General features: G+C 45.4%; 1 protein-coding gene across 2 annotated transcripts in view; it reads left to right on the top strand.

Annotated features, from left to right (window-relative positions):
* The window catches only part of FRAS1 (Fraser extracellular matrix complex subunit 1), an 868,026-nt gene that overhangs the window by 312,361 nt on the left and 533,180 nt on the right, over positions 1–22,485 (top strand). For both annotated transcript variants that reach the window (XM_029600388.1, XM_029600395.1), the window contains exons 6-9: positions 8,562–8,695; positions 13,750–13,833; positions 17,982–18,083; positions 18,842–19,033. In XM_029600388.1, the coding sequence (XP_029456248.1) occupies positions 8,562–8,695; positions 13,750–13,833; positions 17,982–18,083; positions 18,842–19,033 (512 nt within the window). The remainder of the gene's footprint in view (positions 1–8,561; positions 8,696–13,749; positions 13,834–17,981; positions 18,084–18,841; positions 19,034–22,485) is intronic.

Here is a 22,485-nt window from a genome sequence, read left to right as displayed (position 1 = left end):
CTGTGTTCCTTTAAATTGTGTCTGTCTATATGTTCTGTGATTTTGTTCTTTCAAATAGTTTCAACGATTTTTCCTGACACTGAAGTTAGGCTCTCCAGCCTGTAGTTTTCCTGATCAACCCTGGAACCATTTTAAATATCAAGGTTACATTGGCCACCTTCCAGTCTTCAGGTACAATGGACGATTTTAATGAAAGGTTACAAATTACTAGTAATAGATCTGAAATTTCATTTTTGAGTTTTTTCAGAACTCTGGGGTATATACCATCTGGTCCAGGTGATTTGCTACTCTTCAGTTTGTCAATCTGGCCTACTACATATTCCAGGTTCTGTTATGCCCGCCGGCCACGGCCACCCGCATCCGGCTCCACGTCATGCTTGGCCCTCTACTCCCGGTATACTCACGGCCATGGCCAGTTGCTGCTGCCCCATTCCTCCTGGCTCCCTGTGCTCCACGTGGTGGCTGGGATGCCGCCGACCAGCGTTCCGACCCTGGGCCTCCCTAGGCATGCACGCCATCTGTCCTCCCTTTAAAGGGCCAATGGTGGGACCTCAAGCTTGTCCCTGGCTGATGACATCACTGGCCCGGGATACTTAAGGGCTACCTCCATCCACCACTAACTGGCTTGGCAACGAGTTCCCTGGTTCCTAGCTGGTGCTTGCTCCAGTACTCCGGACCTGTTGTTCCTGCTTTACAGATCCCTACTCTACTCACTGGTATCCTGTTACTGCGCTTCCTGCTCCTCGGGGCCGGGCTCAACACTTCTACATCTGGGACCCTGCCTCGGCGCTTCCTGCTCCTCAGGACCTGGCTCAGCGCTTCTCCATCTGGGACTCTGTCTCTGCGCTCCTGCTCCTTGGGATTGTCTCAGCGTCTCTACATCTGGGACTCGGTCTCTGTGCTCCTGCTCTTTGGGACCAGTTCAGTGCTTCCACTCTTCGGGATCTGCCTCAGCACTTCTACATTACAGGACTGTGTCTAGGTGTCCCCGCTCCCCGGGGCACCTCTCAGCGCTTCTACATCACAGGTTCCTGTTACTGCACTGCCGTTCCTCGGGCAGTCCCTCTGCTACAGCGGATTCCCCACTCTAGCCTGCTTCAGCATACCACTATACAAGCCTCTGCTCCTGCACTTCCTCTCCTCGGGGCCAGACCCACGTGTCCTGCTCCACTGCCTTCGGAACTGCTGTAGCACCTCACCTTTTGAGGCCTTCTTCTCTCTCTCTCTCTCTCTCTCCGAGAGTACCTCGGTCTTGGACTGTACCTAACCTCTCTGACACTCTCTGCTTCCAGCCACTTGCTCCCTCCGGGACCAGCCACACAGAGGTGCACCTAAGACCAGCCAGCCCCGGCACCCAAGTGCTCAATCTGTGGGGAATGAGGGCCAGTACTGGTGAAGTTCCTGTCTGCCTCTGTTCCAGGCCAGCCTCGCCTCTCGACGGTGGGGACCTGCGGGGCTCAACCCCGCAGGTAGTGCCAACCCCACCTCGGGGCAAGGGTCCACAGTTCCTAACAGGTTCACTGTGATTTGGTTCAGTTCATCTGAATTTTCACCCTTGAAAACCATCTCTGGAACGGTTTATCTTCCCAACAACTTCATTTGTAAATACCAAAGCAAAGTATTCATTTAGTCTTTCTGCGATGGCATTATCTTCCCTAAGAGTCCCCTCCTTCCTCCTGTCAGCTGCAGGAATCTTTAAAACAGATTCATCTGCCATCGCAGAGAATGCCCTTTAGGGAGCCTGTTGGAGATCACCGGGGAGTACAGGGTGTATCAGGTGTGGATTAACTGACTGTGGGATAAGACAGTATGTGTTGGAAAGCGGATGTCAAGAGTTCTGGTGGGAGGTCTGTTCTGCTTATGACAGGGAGAGGTAACTATGCATAGGGGAAAATGAAAAAAACCTTGGCTTTATAGGGGTGAGCAGTGTTTAACTCCTATAGTTATTTCTAGGGTTTGGGAGGATGATTCAGCTATTGGGGGAAGGATCAGGTTTGATATGTCTTTTAGTAAATGTTTGGTCTATCCAAAATAAGACTTTCGTTATTTATGATCTGATTGGGGAAGATAAACCAGAATTTTTATTTATCACAGCGACATGGCAGTTGAGGGGCTCTGTTGTGTCAGGTTTGCCCACCTGAGTACGGGATTTTATTTTAATCTTGGTTTAGGAAGAGGCTGGGAGTGGAGTGGATGTGGTTTTTAAAGATAGATGCAAAGTATCTCAGTTCTTTTTGGAAGCACCAGAGGGCTGTGAATGTTTTTTTAATGTGTTTGAATGATAGTTATATGATTGGGATATTGGTCTATTACTAGTCTAGATTGATGCAGGTAACGGTGGATACTTCAGTGGAATGTACTGTGAATTTGTCTCTTAAATTTCCTAACTTAATTTTAGTAATGGATTTTGAACCTTCAGATATTCAGGATTGTGATATAATACAGTTCTTTATTTCTTCTTTTGGGTTTTTTGATTTGAGACAGATAATGGGGGTTCCTATGCATGGGGAGGTGGGTGGTGTCATATATTAGACCTAATATTTGGGTTAGACTGTTTAAATGAAGATGGATGTTTTGAAGATGGTAGGTGTTTGATCAGTTCCTATGAAGGGTAGTGGGTGTGTGGGTCCTTTGTGCTGCAGGTTAGTTGACGTGGCCTCAAGGGCGAACCTAAGAGGCCTTCCCAGGCATCTGGCGAATGCACCATGCAGCAGGATAGTTTGGAGCTTTACTTTTACTAGCTGCCTTCTCCGCAAGTTGAGCCCTCAGATTCTGGCATCCAGCAGGACTTAGGTAGGTCCATAGGGCAGTGAAGATAACTAAAGTCCAGAAGTACACCGGGATCAGGGCAAGCCGCAGACTAATGGACTCAGAGACAGACCATGGTCAAGGTAGGCAGCTAGCAAGAATGGTCAGGTCCAGGCAGAGGGTGAGGTCCAAGCAAGATGTCAAGATCTGGAGAGTCAGACCAAGGATGGATGAAGACACACTGAAGATAATGGACAAGATGAATAGGACATGGCAAAGCTTGAAGGGAAGGCACAGGAACCAGGAACATAGACAGCAATCAAGAACCAACATGCACTACTGCAAGAGTAGGAGACCCATTGCTGAGGCAAAGACAGGGCATGAGAGTGGGGTTTAAGTAGGGCAATCTCTGCTAGAGATGTGCATAGTTTTTGTTGATAATTTCAGGCTTCGTTTCGGGGCCCATGGGAAATTTCTTTTTTCCCGCGGTTTGGGGGGGGGTTTCGAGGGGGGGGGAAGCCCCAATTTTCGGGTTAGTGCGTGCTAACTCTCGATAGTGCACAGTAATGGGTCAAAGTTAGCGCGCACTAACCCGAAAAACAAATGTTTACGAGATTTTGGAAAAATTCTATTTGTTTTTTGGTTCCCCCGAACCATACCGAATTAGGCAATTTCATTGAAATTGTCTAATTCGGGAAAAACGAATGCACATGTTTAATCCCTGCTGATGTCATCATTAGGTGCTGCAGGTCTTTCCCACCACTGGCCCTTTATATATAGCTGAGAAGCGCACTCGATGAGCAGGATGGCGGTGGTGTGTTGGCGTCGGAGCTGCATCGGAGACTGGCGTTTGTAGCTCTATCGCGGCTTTTCCTGCCATGTCTGAAGGGCTTCACTGGAGTTGGGGTGAGTGATGCTGGTCATGGTGGCTCCTGAGACCAGCGAGCACTACAGTTCCATGGTCTGATTGCCATAAAAACATAGGGATTTTCCATAATGGGTCAGACTAACAGTTCAAGAACCCAGTATACTGTTTCCAGTAATGGCCAATCCAGGTCACAAGTACCTGACAAGATCCCAAAAGGTAAATTGATCCCATGCTACTATTGCACAGTGATAAGCAGTGGCTATTTCTTAAGTCTCCTTGGTTAATAACAGTTTGTTGACTTCTCCTCCAGGAATTTGTCCAAATCTTTTTTAAACCTAGCTACACTAACTGCCTTAACCGCGACCTCTTCAATGAATTCCAGAGCTTAATTATATGTTGAGTCAAACAGATTTTTCTCTGATTTGTTTTGAATGTACTACTTACTAACTTCATAGAGTAATCCCCTAGCCTTTCTATTTTTTGAAAGCGTAAATAACTGATTTGCATTTACCCATTCTATTCCACTCATGATATTGTAGACCTCTGTCAGATCCCCCATCAACCATCTCTTCTCCAAGCTGAACAGCCCTAATCTCTTTAGCCTTTCCTCATAGGGAATCCATTCTATCCCCTTTATTATTTTGGTCCTTCTTTTTTATACCTTTTCCTATGCAACTATAAGGAATCTCTGGTTTCCTTACCAGAAGAAATGTACTAACTAGCTGGGGAGGTTTAGAGAGAAATTTAGTAAACATTGGGCTGGATTTTACTCCCCCAATTGGGAAACTGAGATGGTATAGCCTTAGCTTTTTTGACCAGTAGGCACCATCTTAAGGTATGGAATTTTAGTTAGTTAAGGCAGGAGTTATCTGTCTTCAGTCTGTTTAATTTGCTAATTTATTGGAAAGGGTTTTTGCAGTTTTGCCCTTAGAAGTCAGCTTGCTAACATGACTTAATTTTGCCTGGGTTTTTAGTCTTGTTAATTTTCCCTGTGAGAGCCTTTGTATCCCTTCACAGATTCTGGCAATGGTCTATCACTCCTCCAGGGGATAGACCTGTCCGTGACCCGATGCCAAGGAATTTCAACATTGAGTTGTCTTTCTTCAGTAATGGAGGCGGTCCAGAGAAGGGCGACCAAAAAGGTGTAGGGTCTTCATCAAATGACTTATGAGGGGAGATTGAAGAATCTAAATATGTACACCCTGGAGGAAAGGAGGAGCAGCGGTGATATGATACAGACTTTCAGATACTTGAAAGGTTTTAATGATCCAAAGAAAATGACAAACCTTTTGCCGTTGCAAAAAAATCAGCAGAACCAGGGGTCACGATTTAAAACTCCAGGAAGGAAGTCTCAGAACCAATGTCAGGAAGTATTTTTTCACGGAGAGGGTGGTGGATGCCTGGAACGCCCTTCCGGAGGAAGTGGTGAAGACCAAAACTGTGAAGGATTTCAAAGAGGTGTGGGATAAACACTGTGGATCCATAAAGTCTAGAGGTTTTTGAATATCTGCCTCATTGCATTTACACCTGCATGATATGGGGGAACTCCTGTCTCTACCTGTCTGTATAAGCTGCTTATAAAGGCTGTAGCTCTTAAAGAAACCCATGTTTTTCCCTCTTCAGTATCTTGGGAGGTAGGAGCTAGAGCTTCTATATGTTTGCGCAGACAGGCAGAGTTAGAGAGTCCCCTTATAACATGTAAGTATGAACAGGTACAGTGCACTCTTGGCCAGAGTACATGTGGCTGCCATGGAGTGGCTGAAGCCAGCACTCAACTGCTGGGGATACATACATACATATATAATAGTATACTTACATATAACAGATAAAACAATACCCCACTTCTTTTTCTCACACTGGCACTGCCCATTGTCATTCTTCTACATGAGGTGACAAGTCTATTAAGGGAAGTACTGTCTGTAATTTCAGCCAGTCAAGCAATATGACTGATTGAAAATTTGTGCCTGCTTTATATAGTTATAAAGATTAATGTCCAGAATAGTTCATCGTATTTAAAATTATAATGAAGTTGGGCACAGGCTATGAGCTCAATAATGGTGATTCTTTTGAGTGTGGATTTCCATGTAATAATATTTTGAGAATATAATTTTCAAAAAGGCCTAGTGGCAATTATAAACCTCAATTGAGATATAGAATTCTCTCTTTGAGTTCCCTGATGCAGTGACTTTTTAATTTTGTAGTTAAGATATTTTCATTGTATTGCAGTACAGAAAAGGAAGTTCTTATAGGGACCAAGTTTTCTTTTTATATGAATATTTGTTTAGCAAAACAGGTTAATGTAATAGAATTGTTGATCTGGAAGATCAAGAAAAATCTCTGATAGAACTGCCCAGAAATTGGTCAGATCTGCAAAATAGAACCTACAGATCTCTAAATGACATGCTGAAAAGTTTAGTTGACACTGGGCTAGTTGTCCACACGTCCATAATACAGTGTTACAGTACAGCATTGCTTACACAATAGTGATCTGCATGTGAGAGTTATCAGAAGGAAACCTTTTTTTATGACCTCATCACAAAAGTCATTGTTTAAAGCAGCGGTTCTCAACCGGTGTGTCGCGACACACCAGTGTGTCACCAAGCACCGGCAGGTGTGTCGCGGCTCCCGGTGTCCCACTACCCCGCTTGTGCTTCTCTTCTCCCCGGGGGCGGGGCTGAAGAGTGGAGAGACGCTGCACGCCACCGCTGGAGGCCAGGCTGGTGGGGCTGAAGAATGGAGAGACCTTGTGTGCCACCGCCGGAGGCCAGGCCAGCGGGGCCGAAGAGCGGAGAGACCCTGTGCACCGCCGGAGGCCAGGCCGGCAGCAGCTGGAGAGATATTGCATGCCGCCGTCGGTCAGGCCACGGGGGCTGATAAGCGGAGGCCAGGCTTATTGGGCCAAACAATGAGAAGAGGCTCCATGTGAGCTTGTGTGTGTGTATGATAGAATGGGTGTCTGGGTGTGTGAGTGGCAGCTTTGTGTGTATGTGATAGACTGGGTGCCTGGGTGCATGAGTGAGAGCTTGTGTGTGTGTGTGTGGTTGAAAGTGACAGAGTTTTGTGAGCTTGTATGTAAGTGACAGAGCATGTGTGTGATTGAGAGTGAGATTGGTCAGGAAGATGACTGTGTGTGTGAGAGACAGACTGGTCAGGGAGGAGACTGGTGTCTGTGAGAGATGACTGTGTGTGTGAGAGACAGAGACTGGTCAGGGAGGAGACTGGTGTCTGTGAGAGAGACAGAGACTGGTCAGGGAGGTGACTGATGTGTGTGTGAGGAAGAGAGGCTAGTTAGGGAGGTTACTGGTCTGTGTGAGACAGAGACTGGTTGTGACTGGTCGTGGGCCCTAAGGAAGAGGGCTGTGAGGACAGAGCTTCAGCAGCCACTGCTGCTTCTGGTGAGTGCTACTGGCCTGCAAGGGAAAGGAGTAGGAGAGTTGCTGGAGAGGGTAAATAAAGGCGGCCTTTTAAGTTTATTTTTCTTGATTGGCTGCCATTTTAATTATTGGGTATTATGTGATGTGTCTGTTGTTTTGAAATATTTTATTGATATTTGGACAATTTTTAATAATTTTTGAGTTTTTAATTGTTGGATGTTATTCCGTTCATCAGCTGTTTTGTAACATTTATTAGTATAGTTTTACAATTATTTCTAAGTGGTAACTATTTATAGCAGCTTGACTTGCTCTGTTTTCCTAATAGGAGGTGTATTAGTGTTTAGGGCCTGGTTACATATTTGTAGTGGTAAATTACTGTTTTTTCATAAGGAGAGGTATTGTGCCTGCCAGTAAAGAGAGTTTGTTTTGCTTTTACTGAGGTGTTGTCATCAGAACCAGAATATCTTTTTTTGTATGGTGAGTTGTACGGGTAATGTCCTAGTTCTGCTCTGCACCCATTTTTGGGGGTTGAGGGGGTTCCTGAAGATGCAGAATGTATATTTACATTTTGCCCCATGACGGTCACATGTTCAGTGTGTCACGCATGTGAGAACCATCTGTCAGGTGTGTCCCGGCCGAAAAAAGGTTGAGAACCACTGGTCTAAAGTATGCAGAACAAAACCTTGATATGCTTGAAATTTTTGGAACAAAGTGTTTTGGACTGATGAAACAAAAATTGAACTATATGACCACAGGGACACAAGATACTATAACTTCCATTTCTTAACAATGCTTTTGATGGTTGAAATTGCTAGCGGCAAGCATTTAGGGCAGGATTCATTATTCCTCGCGGAATGATGAATCCTGCGAAAAAGAGGGCCAGGGGCGAGCCTGCAAAAGGCCGCAGCCGTTCGCACTGCGGTGGTGCAATTTTGCTGGCCGCATTGCGGCCGGCTGCAGCCTTTCACACAAATAGTGCCACCGTAAAAGGTGGTGCTATTTGCCGTTCTACTGCCGGCGAGAATGTTCCTCACATTATTGCCGGCAGTGGTGCCGCGGTCGACTCCTTCCTCTCCCTGCCTCGACTCCTCCCCTCCCGGTCATTTACATCCTAAAGCACACAATAAACCTTTAGAAAATAACCCCCTTAGAGAGGGATTTTTAAAATAGTTTTTCCTAGCTTTGACAGTATCTTCATTTTCATATGCTTGGGTAGCTGTTTAGAATTCAAATAAGCATGAGATAAGCACAGAGGAGCCCTAATTGTGAAGAATTGAGGGAAAGTCAAATACATCTGGGGTCTATGGCATTGTGCAAGGAAGTAAATTGGGCAGACTAAATGGGCCTTATGATTCTTATTGCCCATCTTATTCTCTTTTTCTATGCATTTCTGCTATTTCAAATTTTCCTGTACCTCATGGGCTCTGCTCCCAGTCCCTAACTCTAGATATAACCAAATAGGACTCCTCACTTTTGGCTTTCTTATTTAGAGTACATTGCATATTGGTGATGTTCTTGAAGGCACTTTGAGAATAAATAAAGCATAAGGCACAAGTTTGTATGTCTCACAGGGCCCTGCTCCTTTGGTGGCCGCGTGCTTCAGGATGGAGAGGAGTGGCAGCCGAGCCAGTGCGCAAGGTGTATATGCAGGAATGGGGCAGTTCAGTGCTCCACTGTGGAATGCGTGCCCATGTTATGTGACAAGGTAAGAGCATGGGGGGACTTCTTGCCACCCCCTCACAATTTACCACCGTTTTCCTTTTTGAAACCTACAATTCCTTCTCAAAAACCATTTGTGACCTAGGAAATCGCTATCGGCGAATGAGAAACAAATCACAAAAAAAGAGGTCATTGTTTTTGTAATTTATGTTGAAAGATGTGCAGTAGCATGAGCTTGTCTTTTGATATCAGTACTCTTAAAACAAAACTGTATCCCTGAGCTATGTGTTATTTTGAAAGGGCGTGCAAAAGGAAGCAGGACGCAGCCTGTTTCAGCTGAAAATTTGGCTTCCAAATTATTACTGTTGCTATTTTTTCGGCATGTCCCTGAATGTCCCCTGAACATCTAGGAATAATAGCCACATTTGGAGCAGTTTCACAAATTACCTGGTACGTGTAGACTGTCACTGTGCCGGGTCTGTAGGTTGGGATACCCTTTAAGATGGTGAGATCTTGAAAGCTCACGCACTACACCATGAATTTCATTTCTAACCAGAACCAATGGCACCATTTCAGACTCACGTGACCAAACACGTCTTGCCAATAGGATGGGAGCTATTTGGTGCAAGAAGCACACCAGCCTACTAGAGTTGAGTTTTTCTGGCATGCATCTCCACTCCGTGCAGAACAGAGTCCACAGCCATGGAAGTTTTGAGTTGGTACCCGTGTTTCTAATCATCAAAAGCACCACCTTGACCTCCTATCATGTTCCTACCGTGCTCTGTGAAAATGCTTCTTTCCTTCACAGAGAGAAAACACCCAGCTGCAGAATGATAAGCAAATGAGGGAGGTAAAGCTGTTCTGCTTTTAATCTTTTGGAATCTCATAATGTTACCCTTTTGATATTTTTTGTCACTCAAGCACATTCCAGTCTGACTTGAAAGCCAGAGGGCTACTCCCCCGTTAATTACATAGCTCTTTTATTACATTGTTAAAACAGTGTCTTTCATGTACCCTTTAGTGCTTTAAATCGCTGACTACAGTGATTGGTCTCACCATACAGGTGCTCGTACAAATATAATAGCACATATTATACATATTATATATTATTATACACATATTATACATTATATATATTATATGCTGACACCAGCACCCATTTCATTGCATACTAACAGCATAATGGAATAGCACGGGTGAGCCTGTGCATTTTATTTAGTATTGGGATGAGATTGGATCGCAGCAGTGTATGCCTCGTTGTGGGCCACAGGCATGCCTTGGGAAACTTTTTCAAGGTTTTATTTCTGTGTGTCATGCACATTTTGTGGCAGCTTTTCCTAAAGCACTTTAGAGAATAGCAAACGTCAAATCAGGAAACGGTACAGAGCCAGAGTGGAAACCAAACCAGGGCAGGCAAGTCGCAGGAGGAAGGAAAAGAAATGCCAGATGAGTCCGCCATCACTAGTGAAGGCAGGGCAAGGAGATGAAATAAAGGCAGTTTCACTGGGGCTGAGGAAAGAGAGAGGCTGGAGGTCTTTAGGGATGAAGGTGGTTGGAGACCAGTGGATATGGATCAGTGTGCAAATTGACTTTAAAAGAGGAAAAGGTGAGGGATAAAATGGATATTGAGTGAAGAATTATTCTGGAAGATAGGAGTAAGAAAATGGAAGGTCTTCCGATAGACCTGGTGACAGGGTAAGTGCTGAACATCAAGAAAGGCTACAAAAGAGCAGAGTCTAGGGATATAGGCTGCTAAGAGAAGATAAAACAGTAACGAAGCATTTTGAGTTGCTAAAGGAGACATATGATTAATTAGTATATATTTTAGAGAAGAGTGGGTTAAGGTAATGGAAGTGGTCCCTCCTGCTGTGGCATGGTTGATGCAGCCCAATAGATGATCCCACTAGGCCCACGCCGACAGCTGGCAGATGTGCCCCGGGCCAGGGCAGAGCTGGGGCTTCACCTGTACCAGCCCCGTTCCCCGCAGGTTGAGCCTTTGGGTTCCGGGGGCCGGCAGGACTTAGGCGATGGCCCCACAGATCAGAGATGAAGAGACAGTCCAGGGTCAAGCTGAGGTCAGGGCAGTCAGAAAACAGAGAATCACCGGTTACAGACCATGGGTCAGGGCAGCAGTGAGAAGGGCGTAGTCCAGGTCCGAAACAATGGTCAGTGGCAGGCAAGCAGGCAAGAGATTAGTCCGTGTCTGAAGCATTGGTCAGAACAAGGAATCAGGCCAAGGCAGACAAGACGGGGAGAAGACAGGACATGGAGGACAAGTACAAGGCAGGATGACTAAGGCAAGACACAGAGGCAGGGCATGGCAGGAACTAGGCACCTAGAAGAGCTCGGGGGAGGAGCCATGTGACGGCATTCCACTCCACTTTTAGTGGTGCTCGGGGTTTGGCAGTATTCCTTCCACGGAGAGTGCTGACTAGGACTGGGGCGAGGTGGAGGCAGAACAGGGTGAGAGTGGCCGGTTATGGGACCGACCCGTGGCTGGCCAAACATTACAGATAATATGCTAATTTGGAAGGACTTAAAACAAACTTTGAAAACTGCTTTGGAAACGTGTAGTAAAGAGAATGACCAGACAATAGAGCATTATAATAGTTCAGACTAGGAAGCATAAAGGCATTAAGAAGTATGCGTGAAGTCAAACGAAAGAAGAAAACAAATGTGTGTCATAATCAGGACTTCATAATGGCAGGATTTGACTACAGCAGTGATGAGGGATATGTAAATTAAAGTAAGGTGGAAGATAACACTGTTGCTACAGGGCATAGAGGAAATAAAGAGTGAGAATTCAGGAGAGTGGATCAGAGGAAAAGTAACTGAGAATAGAGAAGAAGGACAATCCTAAGATTACGTTGATGGTTGAACACTGAGGGAGAAATAGCATAGAAGAAATGTTGTCTAGGATGTCAGGTGTGCTGGAAGGAAAGGAAAGACACTACTTAGCATGATTGGCATGAAGATAAGAAGTAACATCAAGGGATGAGATAAGGCTCAGAGATCAGGTATAGAAAAGAAAAGTGAACCAAGCATTGAATCATTACCGATGCTGACTGAGAGAGATGGTGAGGCAGGGTCAGCAGTTGATACCTTGAAAGAACAAACAGAATGATAACATTTGAACCAGACAAAGAGAAAATCTGGAGAGACTGGGGAACGACAGAACGGTTGATGGAATCAAAGTCTGCCAAAGGTTAAGAAGAATACTGAAGACACAGTCACCGATATAAAGCAGAGCAAATTGAGTGGACAGACATCTCATTTCGGAGGATTAAAGAGAAAACTGGAGGCATGGTGGGAAGAAAATTGGGAGAAGACAGATTTTTGAGAATCAGACTGAACGACAGGAGGAGATACTGCTGGCTTGTTAAAAATAGGTGTAACAGTTGTTTGATATATTTTTGCCCAATAGCAAAGAAAAGGGAAGAGAGGGAAGGAATGAAAAAGGTAAGTGGTCACAAGAGCCCATGGCAAAATGAAATGTGGCAATGAATGAGGTAATGTCAGACTTTTTGAGAAAATAGAAAAAAAACAGAAAGGTAGATTATGCACCAGAACTCAAAGGAATGTATCAACACGAGCATATTGCTGTGGTGGCATGTACATGTATGAGTAATCTAGAAAGATCTACCAGCTGCACTGCCAGCCCTTTTAGTGCAGTCACGCATTGCTCCCCACCAATGTGTGGCTTAAAAGGCTACTGTCCCAACATGTGCAAGGTTACTTCGTGGTTCTACATGTTTAATCATCAGATTATCTACTTGGGTATCCATAATATATCGGGCTTGGTAGTTTGTCCGTCAGTGCTTGCGCATATTCCCCAGCCCGCCGATAGATGGCGCAGGCGGCTCAAACGCGCCATACAGCGGCCATTTCACAACACCAGCTACAAGAGGTACTCCTGGGGGAGTTCAGCGCCACTGCGGAGTGCAGATTTTGCGCAGAATTCCTCCTTCCCGCAGATTTCCTTCCTCACCTCGCCGATTTCCTCCCTCACCGGAAGACTATTCAAAACCGGAAGGACAGCGGCCATCGCGGGACAGGCAGAAAATAGCCAAGGAGACCCTGGCAAGCTGCAAACAGAGCGTGTCCTGCGGCACACGCTCTGTTCGCGGCGAAGATGAAGGCCTGGCATGCCGTGACAGAGGGGGGTGACAGAGAGCATGGTTGGTGAGCGGGGGGTGGGGAGGCTGTGAGAGAGAGCATGGGAGGGATGCTGGTGAGAGAGAATGTGTGTGTGAGAGAGGGGGGTGACAGAGAGCATGTTTGGTAAGAGGTGGGTGGGGAGGGTGTGAGAGAGAGCATGGGGGGGGGGGATGCCGGTGAGAGAGAATGTGTGTGTGAGGGGGAGGGGGTGACAGAGAGCATGGTTGGTGAGCGGGGGGTGGGGAGGGTGTAAGAGAGAGCATGGGGGGGATGCTGGTGAGAGAGAATGTGTGTGTGAGAGAGGGGGGGTGACAGAGCATGTTTGATAAGAGGGGGGTGGGGAGGGTGTGAGAGAGAGCATGGGAGGTAAGAGGGTGGATGGGGGAATGCTTGAGTGTGGGTTTTAGAGAGAGAGAGGGAGCCTACATGAGGGGAGGGGGATGCCGGTGAGAGAGAATGTGTATATGAGAGAGGAGAGGGGGTGTGGGGGAGTGTGAGAGACAGCTTGGTAAATAAACTTTGCCAGCCCTGGCTTTAGAAATGTGCCTCCACGTCCCTTGCCCTGGGTGAAAACAATTTAGTTTTTACTTTTCAGCTAACGCTTCCATACAAGAGCATATGTGCCAATAAAAAGACTCGCCGCCCGGGCGTAGAAAGCGTACAGTTGCTAGTTTCAATACATGTTTAGCTGGTGAAGGCTGTATGTGGTTGGAGCATATGTTTTAACGCACTGTTATCTCCATGATCACAGGCAGTGGTATAATGCTGATGATTCCCAACATGAGGGAACAGGATTCAGGGAGCTTTAGGAGTATGATGGGTAGTCGTCTTTGCCAAGCACCTTACAGTGTGTACACATCCCTCATGATATTATCTCCTCTTGCATATAGGCTGCCTGTGCTTCTCTCTTTCTCAAGCACCATGTCCTTTTTTTTTTTTTAGGATGAAAGCCTGGCGATCATGCCTGGAAAGTGCTGTCCAGAGTGTGTCCTGAAATCCTGCTCTGTCTCTGGAAGAGAGTTCCAGGTAAATCATTTCTTGAGCTTCACAAAGCCATTGGACAGACAGAGCTTTATCTTTCTTTGCCAGCTCAGGGCTACCAATGAGAGTTCCCTTCGTTGTGGGAAGCTGCAATTGCTGAAGGCGTTCCGAGGGGGAAAGGAGTGCCAGTTGGATAAAACCTCGCAGCTGACGCTGATAAGGCAATTCCCCACCTCCTCCGTCTTCAGAGGGCAGCGTTGCGAGGAGAGCGTGTCGTCTGAAGGGACACTCTCTGTGCGTGAAGACTCCCTCAAACACCACGGCGAGATGTGGCAATGGCATGCCCTGTGGGTGCTGCATACGTTGACCGAGGGAACACTGTTTATCATGGCTATGTTTTTTAATTTATTAAATACTCAACATAGGTGATCATCTTGAAAGAATCCAGAAGGAAGTAATCAAAAAGTCTAAAACAAAAATGAATATAGCAATCAAAATGATTCAAAGGTGGGGGGAGGGGGAGCAGAAGTTTTAAAATATATATGTACAATAATGTATACAGAAAGGACAGAAAAAAACAAGATTCATACATTCATCTTCTGTTTTTTCATTCTGGAGCAGAATCAGCTTCTGCTCAGGATCCCCAAAAGCATAAATTATGTAATTTTAGCTTACACCTGCACAGATAGTACAACTACAACTCGGCTCCCAGCTGTAAAATATCTGATTTTCCCCCTCAGCTGAATAGCATTTGGCATGTCAGGATGGATTAGCGTTTTCCCATATAGAAACAAAGATCCCCTTTTGGTATAAAATATTCTGAGGCGCTACTCCAGATCCTTTTCAAGATGGGGAATCACCAGAAATGTTCTTGTGGCAATTACTGTTAAACTGCTGTAGTTAATTCCAAAGACAACTGTACAGGTACATCCTCAGGATTGCTAAGATTAGTCGGCTCTTTAGGTGGAAGGTAATGACCTCCAGTGAAGATGGAGGAGAAGCCTCTTTTGGAATCAACAGGCATTCAGGCATGTATTTTTTTTTTTTTTCAAGAGGTCGAGGGAAAGTCTTCTTGAGCACAGGAAAATTGATCAATCTAGTGATTTTATATTTCAGTGTATCTCATATTTCTCCAGTCTTCTGCTTAAAGCAACATTATCTTGACCAGCTCATTAACTGCTAAATCCCTTAACCCCCCCCCCCCCCCCCCCCGTTTTCTTTAACAAAGATCCCAAATCTGTTTGCACTTTTCCCATCACCCCTTTAACTCTGAAACAGTTTTATCTTAAGACGTGGCTGTGGCTGGATCCTTAGAATTTTTTAGTTTTTCGAAGCTATTTAACCATTTCTGTTTGTGTGGCCCTGTGTAGTTGGAAGCTGTTCTCGTCGCATAAGATTCTGTGCTCTCTCTCTGTCAGTCACTTCTGCAGCAGCCGCTCAGGGGGTAATTGTGTAACGTGGCACATAATTCAGCCGGAAAATACGCGCGAAAGTTGCACTGATTTTCCAAGTGGACTCACGCCCATCAGTTCTGTTTTGAGAATTATCCTAGGGAAAACTGAGTGCACACAATTACACCTGCCGTTAGCCAAGAGCAGTTACGCGCATACATTTTAAAATTGAAAAGCATGCACGTACGTCCCAACCCCACCCAGACTCTCGCCCCCCTCTCACTGTGCATGTAAAAGGACATGCAATGTGTATGAATGTAATTTTACACATGCTTTGGTTGTGCAGTCTTCTAAAGGACCAGGTCTGCAGTTAAAGCACTACTTTGCCCACAGAAGGCCTGACTGAAAATGACCTTCCCTTAGGGGGCCAATTTTCAAAAGGATTTACACATGTAACTGTAACATCGGTACTATTGTAGCAATTTTCAAAAGCCAGTTACCCGTGTAAAATGCACTTATGCGGGTAAATCCTACGGACAATTCTGTGGCATATATTGTTGCAATTTTTAAAAACCCAATTACACAGGTTAAGTGCATGTGTGCAAAACCCAATTTATTGTTTAAATGCTTTTGAAAATCAGGCGCTGTATGTGTCCACATGATTAAGGTGGATAAAGTGTCAGAGATGGAAAGCACAAAACTGTGTTTACTCTCTTCGTCCGGTGAGTTTGGAAATCAGTTCTAAAACTGGTTTACAGCTTGCGGCGTGCTGCATTCCGCTCTCTTGGGCTGCATTGACGACTGCTTTAGAAACTGCTTTCAGAGGTACTGAGAAGAAATTAACACAGATTGTAATTTAAGTGAAATCTGAGTATTGAGCACAGTAGTAGGATATTAATATGATGCTGTTCTGAATGAGGGAATTACAATTCGTACAAATATAATGACGGCTCTCAGAGTGAAATCCTGGATGAAGAGGTGCCCGGAGTCTTAATGGGCAGTCTAATGTGGAATAGGAACAGAATTTTCCTTTGACATTTTTATAATTATTTGCATTACCTTTGGATGAAGAAAAGATAAATGAATTTAAATTAATATTTACCAATAACCAGTTCTTGTTGTTTTTGCATAATCCAAGGTCTCGCTCAGCTTAATGAGGGAAGCCAAGCCCTCCCCATGCTCCTCTCGGCCCTCTCACCGATACCGCACTGAAAATGTAATTTTTGTTGTCATGATCTGGAGGGAGATGGGATTCGCTTGTGTACATTTAGCAGATGCTTTGGGGCTCCGCTAACCCAAGTCAGTCAGGGCAGTCAGCCTGGGAGGGAAGGGATGATAGGTGCGCTGCTGCCCCCTGAGCCTCTGCCTTTACTGACAGTCTGGCGGGAGAGGCCTTGCCGCCTCATTTGCATAATTCTGCTGCTGCCCCACAGCAGTAAACAAACCTCAGCCATGACAGTGTGGCAGCCGCTTGGCCCTGTAAACTGAAAGATCGATAAAGAGAGTTGAGCACGAGAAGAAATACATTACGTAGTCAAAGGTTAATTCAGATTTATCATTTTGCATATGTTCAGGTTCCCACTTTCAGGCCGATGCAATATCTGTGGGCGTAAAATGGGCGCCCGCTCTCCTAACGTGCGCCGATCCACCTCTCCCGGGTGCCCGATTTCATATTAGGATTAGCTGCCATGGTGCAAAGGAGGTGTTGGGGAAATCATTTGTCTCTAGCGCCTCCTCGGCATTGGGCGTCCAGGAAAGGTGGCTGTCTGTGCGGGTTGGAAAGGGATGCTCAGAACGAGCATCCATTTTCTCCCACTGCCGGCACAGTATACACTCACAATATACACAGCTTGGACCATGTATATTGTGGGTGTACATTGGGTGCCCAGAAGTTGTTTGTTTTTTTTTTTGCAAATTTTCTTTTACATGATTCCTCTTTCTGTGGTCCCTCCTACTTCGCATTGAGACAATACTAGTAGGAGGGATCAAAGAAAGCAGGAATTTTGTTTTTTTACAATGAGCCTTTGAGCGCGGCAGACCTTTACGCCAGCCCCCATGTTGCAAGGGTGCATTGGCCATGCGGGAAATGTTTTGTATTGTGGGGATTATCTAATAGCCTCATCTATGTGCACTTTACATGTGATGAGCACTATTAGCTATGCTGTCGATAAATAGGCAGATAGACAGGCCGATGCAATACCATACGCTGCGGCCAGCGCACAGCTCAACATGCGATTGGACGCACGTTTTGGATGCATGTCCATAACCCCCAATGCAAAATGGGGATTAGCGAGTCCAAAACACACGTCCAATCACAGGTTGATCCATGCGCTGGCTGCAGCGTCCGGTATTGCATCGTCCTGTTTATCTGCTTATTTATTTAGGGTTGATTACCTATCTTAACATTAAAAGGTGATCAAATGGATTACAGAAATAAAACATAAAATAAAGCATACCAAATAAGCATTAAAATCCAGACATACGGTGGAATAAAATAAAATAAAATAAATAACCAAAAATGCAAACCTATCAGCTATTAGCAGCCAAGACAGTGTTCCCTTGAAACAGATCAGACATCTGGCCGAACAGACTGTACACGCTTTTTCAGGTAGGTGCAGAAAATATTTTTAAAGCAGATGGTTTGTGGCATGTGCAGATTGTGTCAGGTTTTTAATCTATCGGTGGCAAGTCTGCAAATGGGCAGAGGTGCATTGCACTGTCGCGAAGAACAAGCTTTGCCAGTGTGTAAAAGGAATCCCCGACATGTCACTGCTTTCTTGTGTGCTTTTCTTCTTGATCCAGCATGGGGAGCAGTGGAGGAAAAGCTCCTGCACGACCTGCATTTGTGACAGAGGCGAGGCCAGGTGTTACACGCAGACATGTGCTCCTCTGACGTGTGAGAAGGTATTCCTGACCTCAGCATGGATTTTCTTCCTGTACAACTTGTCCATACTGGCATCAGCTGTGGCTAGAGATGTGCAGAAGCTTTTGCCGGAAAAGCGAAATGTGTTGAGATGTGGAGTATATGCGGTTTGTGAATATTTGCATGACATGCCCTTTCTCAGCAAAAAATGTTTGCCTCCCATTCTTGCACATAGATATAGTGTAAGGCTGTAGACAGTGTGGTCCCTTTACAGGCTACAAATTGGTCTACAGACTAGATTTGGCTTGCTTGGGAGCTTGAGACTGAGAGCAGACTAAATGTTATTCTTTTGTATTGTTCTTTCTGAGTATTTATCTTAAATAGATTTAGTGTTTTCTACCACCAAAAGAGGAGCGGGAGCCCCTGCGTTGCCCAGTAGTGACTGGTAATGTTGAAGTGCTTCAGTTTTAGTGAAGAAATTCCCTGCTTTCAGTCTCATAGGACTGGTATGCTGTTTGCAGCCGGTCTGAGGGAAAGAGGATGAAAGCTGGAAATCGTCAGGGGGAGAGAGGGGTGACTGGTGAGTTATGCCAGATTGCACATTGCAAGGCTGGGGTTAGGAGGGGGTGGGGGTGCGGGGGAGGTGGTTTGCAGTGGATAGGAAGGGCCCTGACTCTTCAGAACTCCACTGGTAGATGTGCGGTAAGTGGGGTGGAGTGATGGTGTGGGGGGCGGAGAGGGCGGGGTGGAAGAGCGCTCCCTGCTCGGCTTTGTCATGACAAGTGATTCATTTTCCCAGGGTCAAAACAAAGTGAAGCGTGCCGGGCAGTGTTGCGAGGAGTGTGTGTTTTCTAAAGGACACTGCCTGCATGAAGGCTCCCTCAGGTACCACGGCGAGATGTGGAATGGCCCTCACTGTGAGTTCTGCATGTGTGACCGAGGGCAGGTCATTTGCCAGAAAGGAGAATGCACGAAAGTGAAGTGTGCTTGGGTAAGGACACAGACTACGTGGAGATAGTCATCCAGATTCATGTTTCCTTGTGCTGAAAGATACCTATATATCTATTTGGGCCACTTCTGGGATAGTCAGCTCTGTCCCACGGCAAGTGATGCCTGTGTGTAATATTTTTTTCACATCTCTGAATTTTCCCTACCTAGAGAATCTTTGCTGTGTTACAGTGAAGAAAAGGTGCATGGTTTCCAGGACAGATGACTGTTTTATGAACTTGGGCATGAAACATGGGAAGGAAAATATGATGAAGTCATAGCACATCAGACAACAGGCAGGCTGGCTTCCTTGACTTGTGATAAAATGAAGAAGGAGCAGTGATCAGAGCTAAGGGAGTTTGGCTTCATTATTTTTAATAAATGAATGCAGCTAAAGATCAGTCTGCCCAGTCTAGATTCCTTCTTTATTACATTGGGTTAAAAAAGCATACAAATTCCCATGCTTAAACCAGTATTAGCCAATCCTCTCCTGGAGGCACATCTAATCAGTTGAGTTTCAGGATTGTCACAATGAATATGCATGAGATAGATTTGCATATCGTGTGTCTCCAGTGTATGCAAATCTATCTCATGCATATTCATTATGGATAACCTGAAAATAGATGTGCCTGCAGGAGAGGTTTGGGAAACACTGGCTTAAAGCATCACTAGCAACCCCCACACCATCATCCCATGTCTTTTACTCTGAACCCTATTTCTGTCCTCCATATCTGTACCAAACATATCCAAATTCTGAGACAGTGTTGACCACCACCCCATCTCCTGGTAGGCCTTTCAGCCATTGTCATCTCTCTCTTTCACTCTTACACGGCTAGTACTTAATCCAGCACTCAGGCCCTCTTCCATGTTCACCACCAAGCTCTGCAACAATCCACACAACCACCAAAACTTGTGAAGCTTTTCTACAAAACCATCCGACCTCTCCATGCTCATTGATTTTTGGTTTTAACCATGGTTGCTCCCTGCAGCTTACCCCAACCTTCTTGAAAGCCTGATCCAGTTATATCACTGCTGTAACAGTTGAAACTGCTGCTCTGTGCAGGATATGTGCCCACATTTGGAAGAATTTTCATATTTTCAGAATCTTAATAAACCTGGACACAGAGAAATATGACGGTAGAAAAAGTCCATGTGGCCCATCTACTCTGCTCATCTGTCCAATTAATTTAGCATTATAATTCACATCACTTCCTTAGAGATCCCCTGTATTTATCCCATGCTTTCTTTCATTCAGATACTGTTTTTATTCTCCACCACCTCCACTGGGAGGCTGTTTCATGCATCCGCCACGCTCTCTGTAAAGAAATATTTCCTAAGATTACTCCTGAGTCTACCCCCTTTCAACCTCATCTTATGACCCCTCCTTCTAGAGCCTCCTTTCTGTTGAAAGTGGCTTACTTCATGGAAACCTTTGAGATACTGAAATGTCTCCTTCATATCTCCCCTATCTGGCCTTTCCTCTAGGGCAGTGGTTCTCAACCTTTTTTCTATCGGGACACACCTAAGAGATGAGGCTCACATATGTGACACACTGAACACATGACCATGATGGGACTTAATATAAGCATATGCCCTGCATCCACATGAGTCCCCCACTCCCTAGCAATGGGTACTGAGCAGAACTAAGACATTTCTCTGTACAACTCATCATACAAAAAAGATATTCTGATTCTGGTGTCATCTTAATAACGTGTACATAATAAAGGGAACCCATACAAAATAAATCATAACAGGAGCTTAAGTTTTTATCTTAAAGATGTCAGCAAGCCAGATGGCGTGTTCAATAACATTTGAAGCACCTGGTCTTTTCTACCATCCACCTTGTGTTTTAAGTGAGTCAAAATAGTGAAGCTAAATCAAGGTTCCAAACTTATCTTCAAAACCACCAATTTCATTGACTGAATATTACATCCAAATATCTACAAGAAATATACATTCTGTTAACTAATTTTTTAATCCTGATGATGAAATTCCAAAGGAAGCCCAACACGGCTGATGTTTCGCTGGAAAAAGCTTCATCAGGGGTCACATCAATAAATGGTTTTTCAATTCAAAAACTATAAAAAAATCAACAAACAATATCAGCATTTCAGAAAATGTTTTTTAAATATTCTAATATTTATCTGCACAGTCCCACAAAAAAGGAATACTGTGCCCCACATCACCCCCCACTACTCAATGCTCATATCGCTGTCTAACATTCAACACCCTCCTCCCACATCCTCGTCCCCATGCTCCCTCTCTCCCCTATTCAGCTTCTTGCCCTTTCCTCTCCCCTACCCAGAATACCTCTGACCACCTCTTTCCTATCCCTTCCTGCTCAGCATCTCCCACTCCCCGCTCCCCTATCCCCCAATCCAGCCGCCCCACACCTCCATTTCTCCCCTTCCATCTCTCTTCCCTGCCCAGCAGCCCCCAACTCCTCTCTCCTCCACCTTTCCCTACCCAGCAACCCTAACCTCCTTTCCTCACCCCTGACTCCTTATCTCCCCATGCCTTCCTGCCCAGTAGACTCTTGAACTATCTTTCCATGCCTTCCTACCCAGTACATTTCCCCCTCTTCCTGGCTACCAGCCAGCAGAAAAGACTTGTCCAATCCAGAGTCTCCCTCCCTCTTTATCAGCAGCAGATGAGGGCAAGAAGCACTGAGGAGAGGAAGATGAGGAGACAGCAGCAGTGGATCTACAGAGCACGCACCTCTCTCCCTCATGCTCCTGCTTTCACATCCAAGCTCCATGGGGTGAAGGGAGAATCAGCAGCCTCAGTGACAGGCCAGGCAGAGGAAGATAAAGTTGGTGTCCTGCCGGGCCTATATGAACAGGAGTTGGTGATATTGCGCTCTGATCTGGATGAAGGAGGAAGGAACAACCTCACTGGCCAGGAAGAGGAGGAGGAAGCAAGAGCAGCTTCCAATCACACCCAATAAAAGAGATGTTAGCCAACTCCTGCCCTGACTGATAAGGAAAGATCAGTCTTCTGCTGGCTCTGCCCCACACCTCCTGGGACTTCGCGACACGGTATACATGTTTTGATCTTTAAGTCTATCCCCATATGCTTTAGAACAAAGACCATTGATCATTTTAGTAGCCACACTCTGGACAGACTTCATGCTGTTTATATCCTTTTGAAGGTGTGGTCTTCAGAATTGTACACAGTATTCCAAGTGAGGTCTCAACAGGGACCTATACAGGGGCAATATCAGCTCCCTTTGTCTCTTTGCCATTCCTTTCCCTAGGCAACTGTATGTGATGGGGAAGTGAAAGACTAAAGTGCATGGACTGGAAGGGGGACCTTGTGGTGATAGTGTCTGGCAATATGAATATGGAAAAAGCAATGTGACAAGGTGATAGCTAAAGCCAGAAGAATGCTGGGCTGCATAGAGAGAAGAATAACCAGTAAGAAAAAGGAGGTGATAATGCCTTCGTACAGGTCCTT

The sequence above is a fragment of the Rhinatrema bivittatum genome, chromosome 1, assembly GCF_901001135.1.
Source record: "Rhinatrema bivittatum chromosome 1, aRhiBiv1.1, whole genome shotgun sequence".
In the NCBI taxonomy this organism is placed as follows: domain Eukaryota; kingdom Metazoa; phylum Chordata; class Amphibia; order Gymnophiona; family Rhinatrematidae; genus Rhinatrema; species Rhinatrema bivittatum.
Note: the sequence above shows the minus strand (reverse complement) of the source record. Positions and strands in the feature narration are given on the sequence as shown.